General features: G+C 44.7%; 1 protein-coding gene across 5 annotated transcripts; it reads right to left on the minus strand.

The window, feature by feature from the left end:
* Window positions 1–765: 765 nt before the first annotated feature.
* Window positions 766–9,801, minus strand: LOC120017416 (indoleamine 2,3-dioxygenase 2-like). 5 transcript variants are annotated; one of them, XM_038960426.1, is made up of 10 exons: window positions 9,637–9,801; window positions 8,985–9,080; window positions 8,460–8,579; window positions 3,426–3,544; window positions 3,298–3,312; window positions 3,075–3,114; window positions 2,677–2,794; window positions 2,528–2,600; window positions 1,719–1,867; window positions 766–1,417 (listed from the first exon to the last, which is right to left on the minus strand). In XM_038960426.1, the coding sequence occupies exons 1-10, from the start codon at window positions 9,727–9,729 to the stop codon at window positions 1,053–1,055; spliced, it is 1,188 nt and encodes a 395-aa protein (XP_038816354.1). In that variant the 5' UTR covers window positions 9,730–9,801; the 3' UTR covers window positions 766–1,052. The 5 variants fall into 5 exon arrangements, with proteins under 5 accessions (XP_038816354.1, XP_038816125.1, XP_038816293.1 ...); XM_038960197.1 differs by having other exon boundaries at window positions 3,015–3,114; window positions 9,637–9,799; XM_038960365.1 differs by having other exon boundaries at window positions 2,528–2,579; window positions 3,015–3,114; window positions 9,637–9,797.
* Window positions 9,802–10,059: the final 258 nt, after the last annotated feature.

Below are 10,059 nucleotides of genomic sequence, written 5' to 3' on the forward strand. Positions count from 1 at the left end.
AGAGCTGGCCGCCGGGCCAAACTGAGCAATCAGGGGAGAAGGGCCTTGGTCAGGAAGGTGATCAAGAACCCGATGGTCACTCTGACAGAGCTCCAGAGTTCCACTGTGGAGATGGGAGAACATTCCAGAAGGACAACCATCTCATGCAGCAGTCCTGCTTGGAGTTTGCCAAAAGGCACCTAAAGGACTCGCAGACCATGAAAAACAAGATTCTCTGGTCTGATGAAACCAAGATTGAACTCTTTGACCTGAATGCCATGGGGCGCATCTGGAGGAAACCTGGCACCATCCCTACGGTGAAGCATGGTGGTGGCAGCATCATGCTGTGGGGATGTTTTCAGCGGCAGGGACTGTGAGACTAGTCAGGCTCGAGGCAAAGATGAACGGAGCAAAGTATAAAGAGATCCTTGACGAAAACCTGCTCCAGAGCGCTTAAGACCTCAAACTGGGGTGAAGGTTCACCTTCCAACAGGACAACGACCCTAAGCACACAGCCAAGATAATGCAGAAGTGGCTTCGGGACAAGTCTCTGAACATCCTTGAGTGAACCCGATCTAACATTTCTGGAGAGACCTGAAAATAGCTGTGCAGCAACGCTCCCATCCAACCTGACAGAGCTTGAGAGGATCTGCAGAGAGGAATGGGAGAAACTCCCCAAATACAGGTGTGCCAATCTTGTAGTGTCATACCCAAGAAGACTCAATGCTGTTATCACTGCCAAAGGTGCTTAAACAAAGTACTGAGTAAAGGGTCTGAATACTTACATAAATGTAATATTTTTCTTTGTTTTTTCTTTGTCATTATGGGGAATTGTGTGTAGATCGATGAGAAAAAAAGCTATTTAATCAATTCTAGAATAATACTTAAACATAACAAAATGTAGAAAAAGTGCGAGATTTCTTGCATGACAGTTTTCTGACTCATGCAGGAATTGGGGATTGTGGTATGAGCACAGTCGGTCTGGACTAGTCATTCGATACATATTTTACATTCTATTTTAGATTAAATTAAGAAATTAGTGGTTGCATTTAATGGAAATGAACACTGATGGTTTAAATTGAGACGTCCCGTGTGCGGTCCCTTACAGTCTTTAGGAAGCTCATGATGCCCGAGCCGCCGGTGCCCGTCTCCTCCAGTGCCGTGGGCGCCCTGCTGACAGTCTCCTCCTGGGAAATGTTCCCCTGGTTTCGGAGCTGTCGGGCACGGGCAGCGGGCACAGTGATGAAGCGGCTGACCACGTTGATGTGGTAGCTGCGGAGGGCAAGCAGCTTGGTCACACAGAGCTGGAAGGCTGCGGTCAGCGGCTCACAGGCCTGCTGCTGGACAAAGCCTCGCAGGGAGGGCTGCAGAGAGATGTCCTGGATCAGACGCTTGTGGGAAGGGGGCATGTAGTTCCTCATACGGGTCAGAAAGGCACCTGTACAAGTAGATAGCACATTCACCCTCACTGGAAATGACGTCTTTAGGATTCCTAAGTATAAAAAATATGTCTATGTAGAATAAAATGCCATGCCAAAGCATTTTGGAGACATCTGTATAACACGGGACGTGTTACAACTCTTTGTGGTTCTAAGTGAACATTTCCTTATTACATAAGAAAAGGCCTGTTAAAAAGTATGTGTTAATGCAGCCATTCATATCTCTGCATAACATTGATGGATTTTTGTGTGGTAATATTTTTTCTGTGCACCGACTCTTCTAGACCTTTGCTTTCTTACCACTCTTTGCTTCATGTTTGACACCCAGCAGCTCATCAAAGCAGTGCAGCAGACTGCTCTGGGCAGCACTCCCACCAGAATACTCCATAGGCTCTGCCTGGACGCCCTCATACACCAACCCAGCTGGCATGGAGGAGTTGTCTTTCCACCTGACCAACACACATACAGGTATATAATACACTGAGTATACAAAAATGTTAAGAACACCTGTTCTTTCCCTGACATAGACTGACCAGGTGAATCCAGGTGAAAGCTCTGATCCCTCATTGATGTCACGTGTTAAATCCACTTCAATCAGTGTAGATGAAGGGGAGGTGATAGGTTAAAGAAGGATATCTAAGCCTTGAGACAAATGAGACATGGATTGTGTATGTGTGACATTCAGAGGGTGAATGGGCAAGACAAAAGATGTAAGTGCCTTTGAACAGGGTATCCTAGTAGGTGCCAGGAACACTGGTTTGTGTCAAGAACTGAAATGCTGCTGGGTTTTTCACGCTCAACAGTTTCTAGTGTGTATCAAGAATGGTCCACCACCCAAAGCACATCCAATCAACTTGACACTACTATGGGAAGCATTGGAGTCAACATGCGCCAGCTTCCCTGTTGAATGCTTTTGACACCTTGTAGAGTCCATGCCCAGACAAATCGAGGCTGTTCTGAGGGAAACTCAATATTAGGAAGGTGTTCCTAATGTTTGGTATTCTCAGTATATAGTCATAAATTACATGTATATTATATGCGTCATTAACTTTTGTCAGACATAAAAACTAATTTTATATCGTCTAGGCGTAGGGGTATTCAGTACCTACCCAGACAGATAGATCCTCATAATGCCATAGAAGACTTCGGGTTTGACATACACTGGAACAACATAAGAGACATCTATATGCTGAGAATGCAGGTGAACTGTGCTGAATGTCAATGCAGTAAAACATCTCATCTGTTTCAGCTGTAGTACCATGCATCAGTTTAAGTGCATCTGTCATGCCCTGCATGGCCTGGCTGAATTCCTCTAGTGCTCTGGTTACAGTCTCAGCATCACCGCACTGGACCCCGTTAATAACCAAAGGAATACTCTGAAACACAACAAAGCATCACAAATCAACATAATACTATGGATATTATCTGCTCAGTTATGTGAGCTACTGTAGTATTTGTATTTGTGTGTCTTGTCTATTTTGTCTTTACTAGTCACAACTAAAAGACCACTGTTTCCTCTGACGGTTTCATGCCTGTCCTTCTCAGAATGTGCAATACATGTGTGACCAACTGGACATGTGATTATACAGCTCCAACCTTAATGGCTGGCACTGCAGCCAGCTCCACTAGCAGAGTGACCATGAAGAACCCTCTCACATTGTCCCCACCAGGTAGCGTGACAAGCAGTTCCAAGTTCCTGGGAAAGCGATGAAAACAACAACAATCACCAAGGCCACAATGACAGCTGGTAAGAAGTCAAAGTTCCAGCAAACATTTTATGAGATTTTCAAATTGCATTAGCTAACAAACAAAGACTATTGGAATGTGTGGAATCTACAAAGACAGCTTGTTGGGATCAGTTATTCAAGGCGATACTTACTCCATGTCAAACAGTCTGGTATGGAAGATGAGGTGGTGACATGAAAAATAAACAAATTTTCCTTAAATATCACTGACAGACAAAAATAGAATTGTATAACAGGAGACCCTTGAGTATTCTAATCTTACCCCTGTGGATCCCTCTTCCTCCAGTTAGCCAGTACTGCGTCTGCATGGGTAAGGATGGGAGGAAGTCCTAGGCGCTGAGACACCTCACAGTATGGAATGGCCAGGTTGCGGGGAAGCATCTTATGGGAGATAAGAGTTCATATCAGAGGGACTTGCTGTTATATAACAGCTGATACTCAGTGTATTGCATGATGACTGGGGTTATGTTTACAGATAGCCAATGTACATACAGTAAGTCCCTAATGTGCATGGATCTAGTAATGATTTATTGCTCTTCGTATCCCTGGTACCATCTCCAATTTGCACAGATCCACAGATGACGCAATCTCTATTGCAATCCACACTGCCCTTTCCCACCTGTACAAAAGGAACACCTATGTGAGAATGCTTTTCATTGACTACAGCTCAGCGTTCAACAACATAGTGCCCTCCAAGCTCATCACTAAGCTAAGGACCCTGGGACAGGATCCTAGACTTCCTCACAGACCACTTCCAGGTGGTGAGGGTAGGCAACAACAAATCCGCCACGCTGACCCTCAACACGGGAGCCCCTCAGGGGGCGTGCTCAGTCCCCTCCTGTTCTCCCTGTTCACCCACGACTGCGTGGCCACGCACGACTACAACATAATCATTAAGTTTGCCAACAACACAACGGTGGTTGTGTTTTGATTCCAACAAGCTGATTCCAATAAGCTGTCTTTGTAGATTTCACACACGACTCCAACACCATCATTAAGTTTGCCGATGACACAACAGTGGTAGGCCTGATCACCAACAACGATGAGACAGCCTATAGGGAGGAGGTCAGAGACCTGACCGTGTGGTGCAAGGACAACAACCTCTCCCTCAACGTGATCAAGACAAAGGATATGATTGTGGACTACAGGAAAAGGAGGACCGAGCACGCTCCCATTCTCATCGATGCAGCTGTAGTCGAGCAGGTTGAGAGCTTCAAGTTCCTTTGTGTCCACATCACCAACAAACTAACATGATCCAAGCACACCAAGACAGTCATGAAGCGGGCATGACAAAACCTATTGCCCGTCCGGAGACTGAAAAGATTTGGCATGGGTCTTCAGATACTCAAAAGGTTTTACAGCTGCACCATCGAGAGCATCCTGATGGGTTGCATCACTGCCTGGTATGGCAACTGCTCAACCTCTGACCGCAAGGCACTACAGAGGGTAGTGCGTACAGCCCAGTACATCACCGGGGCCAAGCTTCCTGCCATCCAGGACCTCTATACCAGGCGGTGTCAGAGGGAGGCCCTAAAAATTTTCAAAGACAACCACCCTAGTCATAGACTGTTCTCTCTGCTACCGCACGGCAACCGGTACCGGAGTGCCAAGTCTAGGTCCAAGAGGCTTCTAAACAGCTTCTACCCCCAAGCCATAAGACTCCTAAACGTCTAATCAGATGGCTACCCAGGCTATTTGCATTTCCCCCCTTTTACGCTGCTGCTACTCTCTGTTATTATCTATGCATAGTCACTTTAATAACTCTACCTACATGTACATATTACCTCAATACCGGTGCCCCCGCACATTGACTCTGTACCGGTACCCCATGTATATAGCCTTGCTATTGTTATTTACTGCTGCACTTTAATTATTTGTTATTCTTATCTCTTACTTTTTTTTGGGGGGGGGGGGGTATTTACTTAAAACTGCATTGTTGGTTAAGGGCTTGTAAGTAAACATTTCACTGTACGGTCTACACCTGTTGTATTCGGCGCATGTGACAAATACAATTTGATTTGATTTTGTATGCCTGATCACTGACGACGATGAGACAGCCTATAGGGAGGAGGTCAGAGACCTGGCATTGTGGTGCCAGGACAACATCATCTCCCTCAATGTCAGCAAGATAAAGGAGCTTATCGAGGCCTACAGGAAACGGAAGGCCGAACACGCCCCTATTTACATCGACGGGCCTGTAGTAGTGCGGGTCGAGAGATTCAAGTTCCTCGGTGTCCACATCACTGAGGACCTATCATGGTCCAAATACACCAACACAGTCGTGGAGAGGGTATGACAACGCATCTTCCCCCTCAGGAAACTTAAAAGATTTGGCATTGGCCCTCAGATCCTCAAAATGTTCTACAGCTGCACCATTGAGAGCATCTCGACTGGCTGCATCACCCCTTTGTATGGCAACTGCTTGGCATCTGACCGCAATGTGCTACAGAGGGTAGTGCGTACGGCCCAGTACATCACTGGGGCCAAACTCCCTGCTATCCAGGACCTCTGTACCAGGCGGTACCGGAGTGCCAAGCCTGTAACCAAATGGCACCTGAACAGCTTCTACGCCCAGCGTCTACCCAGACTATTTACATTGACTCCCTTTATTATTTATTCCTTTACCGTTTTGCACTGCCTTCCTTGCACATGCTCTATGCACACTCACTAGACTCTACCGAGACACTCACACACAATACATGCTCACTAGACTCTACCCACACTATACACGCACACTCACTAGACTCTACCCACACACTCACTACACACATACACACTCACTAGACTCTGCCCACACACACACACACACACACACACACACACACACACACACACACACACACACACACATGCAACACACACATTCACTAGACTCTACCCACACACTCGCACACACACTACTCACATACACACTCACTAGACTCTGCCCACACACAAACACACACACACACACACACACACACTAGAGTCTACCCACACACACTACACACATACACACTCACTAGACTCTACCCACACACTCACACATACAACACACACACATACACATTCACTAGACTCTACCAACACCCTCACACATACTACACTGACACTCCAACTCACACACACACTACATACGCTCACACACACAAAACACACACACACCCATGCATATTGACTCCACACACACACACACACACACACACACTAGAAAGTGTAGACACACTTTCACATTTCACATATGCTGCTGCTACTGTTTATTATACAGTGCATTCAGAAAGTATTCAGACCCCTTTACTTTTTCCACATTTTGTTACGTTACAGAATTATTCTGAAATTGATTCAATTGTACCCCATAATGAAAAAGCAAATAGTGTTTAGACATTTTTGCAAATTTTTGCAAAAAAAAGAATGGAAATATCACATTTACATAAGTATTCATACCCTTTACTCAGTACTTTGTTGAACCACTTTTGGCAGTGATTACAGCCTTGAGTCTTCTTGGGTATGACGCTACAAGCTTGGCACATCTGTATTTGAGGAGTTTCTCCCATTATTCTCTGCAGATGCTCTCAAGCTCTGTCAGGTTGGATGGGGAGCGTCGCTCCACAGCTATTTTCTGGTCTGTCCAGAGATGTTTGATCGGATTCAAGTCCGGGATCTGGCTGGGTCACTCAAGGACATTCAGAGACTTGTCCCAAAGATACTCCTTCGTTGTCTTGGCTGTGTGCTTACGGTCGTTGTCCTGATGGAAGGTAAACCTTCGCCCCAGTCTGAGGTGCTGAGCACTCTGGAGCAGTGTTCATCAAGGATCTCTCTGTACTTTGCTCCATTCATCTTTCCTTCGAGCCTGACTAGTCTCACAGTCCCTGCCGCTGAAAACATCCCCACAGCATGATGCTACCACCTCCATGCTTCAACGTAGGGATGGTGCCAGGTTTCCTCCAGATGTGCCCCTTGGCATTCAGGTCAAAGAGTTCAATCTTGGTTTCATCAGACCAGAGAATCTTGTTTCTCATGGTCTGAGAGTCCTGTATGTGCCTTTTGGCCAACTCCAAGCGGGCTGTCATGTGCCTTTTACTGAGGAGTGGCTTCCGTCTGGCCAATCTACCATAAAGGCCCGATTGGTGGACTGCTGCATGAGATGGTTGTCCTTCTGGAAGGTTCTCCCATCTCCACAGTGGAACTCTGGAGCTCTGTCAGAGTGACCATCGGGTTCTTGGTCGCCTCCCTGACCAAGGCCCTTCTCCCCTGATTGCTCAGTTTGGCTCGGCGGCCAGCTCTAGGAAGAGTCTTGGTGGTTCCAAAATTCTTCCATTTAAGAGTGATGGAGGCCACTGTGTTCTTGGGGACCTTCAATGCTGCAGAAATGTTTTGGTATCCTTCCCTAGATCTGTGCTTCAACACAATCCTGTCTCGGAGCTCTAAGGACAATTCCTTCAACCTCATGGCTAGGTGTTTTCTCTGACATGCGCTGTCAACTGTGGGACCTTATATAAACAGGTGTGTGCCTTTCCAAATCTTGTCCAATCAATTGAATTTACCACCAGTGGACTACAATCAAGTTGTAGAAACATCTCAAGGATGATAAATGGAAACAGGATGCACCTGAGCTCAATTTCAAGTATCATGGCAAAGGGTCTGAATATGTATGTAAATAAGGTATTTCTGTTTTTTATTTTTAATACATTTGCAAAAGTTTCTAAAAACCTGTTTTCGCTTTGTCATTATGTGGTATTGTGTGTAGATTGAGAATATATTTTTTCATGTAATCAATTTTAGAATAAGGCTGCAACGTAGCAAAATGTGTAAGAAGGAAAGGGGTCTGAATACATTCCGAATATACTGTATATCCTGATTGCCTAGTCACTATGACCCTACCCACATGTACATACTGTATTACATCAACTACCTCATTCCCCTGCACATTGACTTGGTACTGGTACTGCTTGTATATAGCCTCGATATTGTTATTTATTGTGTTACTATTTCCTTTTTTATTTAGCAAATATTTGTCTTACTTTTTAACTCTGCACTGTTGGGAATGGGCTCTTGAGTAAGCATTTCACTGTAAAGTCTACACCTGTTGTATTCGGTGCATGTGACCTAGAAACATTTATTTTATTTGATGATTTGATCTCAAACCTGAAAGTGCCAAAGTGGCTGAATAATTTGACCTTTGATTTATAGTCAGAAAATTTGATCAGCAATTTTTTCACCTGCTGTGATTTTAGAAGAAAATAATCTAACGGTTACATGTGTCTCTTTTCCCACTCCAGGTCCAGAATATTCCTAATAAGAAGGGTTGGTGAAAAACCTTGACTGTGTCATCCTCCCCCTCCTGCCACACGTAACCCATGGTCATCACACTCAGGGCCAAGTGGGCCAGACGCAGCTCTCTGTGGCTCTCCAGGAATTGGGTGTTCAGCAGGGGCATCTGAGGGAGTAAGTATAAAAATGGAGCTGACACTACAGTCTATCACGTATAAATGTTAGTCATTATTAATACACTATGCTTGAAATATTACACATTACCCATTTTACTTTGTTAGATATTTGAATGCTTCAGGCTATGTAATGAATCAATGAAATGAATTATCTTCATAATCAAACCAGATGTATCTTTTGTCATCATCTCTTCACACATGAAGTCACACATTGTTATTAACAGTGTGGAACTGTCATCAAAAGCTAATGAACTTATAAATCTATTTAATTTCCACAGTTTAATGTCTTCCAAACCAAGTTGGTAGAATTCAACCAGGTGGTAGAATTCCATTCCCCCTATTTCACCCGTTGTTACTTACTGATCAGCTGAGTTTTACAGTATAGACAGCTTTACCTTGAGAATGTGGGAGCGCAGCATGTGAGAGTAAATGAGCTCTGTAACATGCTGGGCAATGTCCATCCAGGGCTGGTAGTATGGCGGCAACTCTGCCTTTAGGGTATTGAGTCATATTGAAAAGTGTCAAGGTATTGTCCTGGATTGGAATGCTCTCATCTGCACTCCAAATTCAAACGCCAATGCAGTCTAGAGCAAGGCTCTCCAACCCTGTTCCTGGAGAGCTACAGTCCTGTAGGTTTTCACTCCAACCCTAATCTAGCCAGCTGATTCTAATGATTACAGTAACTGGTTGATATGCAGAATCAGATTAGTAACAACTGGGGTTGGAGTGAAAAACCTACAGATGGATAGCTCTCCAGGAGCAGGGTTGGAGAGACAAAAAAGACCAATACCAAACTACCCACACAAAAAAACACAGCTTGGTTTGGGGTCTCAGGGAAATGAATGTCACTGTGTGAGGCTAAGAAAGTTATAACCTGCCAACCACATATCAAAATTAATCAATGCTACTTACTTTACACTTACTTTCATTCAACAAACAAAAACGAATGACTATAAGCAGGAGCAGCAGACCTAATGAGATTCAGCAAATACCAACTATTGACTGACACCAATTACAAATGCAATTGGTATCCATTGAAATACCTACCAGGGGTGCAGGGAGGATGAAGCCAAATTCCTCAGAGACATGGTAGGGGTCCAAAGAGAAAGGCTTCTGCGAGTCTGTGATAGTAGAGGCCATGGGGGCTGAACGAGGGCAGTTTGAATGATCTGGTAAGTATGCAAAGTGAGAGTTCAGCCAGACCTCAAACTGTCTGGACCCCAGCACAGAGTTCACTTGTAAACCGTGTCAACAAAAATCTGCTTACACAACTTTTCTCTTTACCTTTAGCCACACTATTGCACAATGGTCTCATATCATTATGAGTTAGTAGTTCTAGGGTCGAGACATGCTTTTGGCCTTGTGATCTAGTTTGACCTGTACTGGTATCAATCTATAAACATGTCTATGCGAGAAATGTTATGCTCAATCAATATCGCATTCTGATTACCAGTGATGACAAAATAGCAG

This window comes from Salvelinus namaycush, chromosome 1 (assembly GCF_016432855.1).
Source record: "Salvelinus namaycush isolate Seneca chromosome 1, SaNama_1.0, whole genome shotgun sequence".
Lineage (NCBI taxonomy): Eukaryota > Metazoa > Chordata > Actinopteri > Salmoniformes > Salmonidae > Salvelinus > Salvelinus namaycush.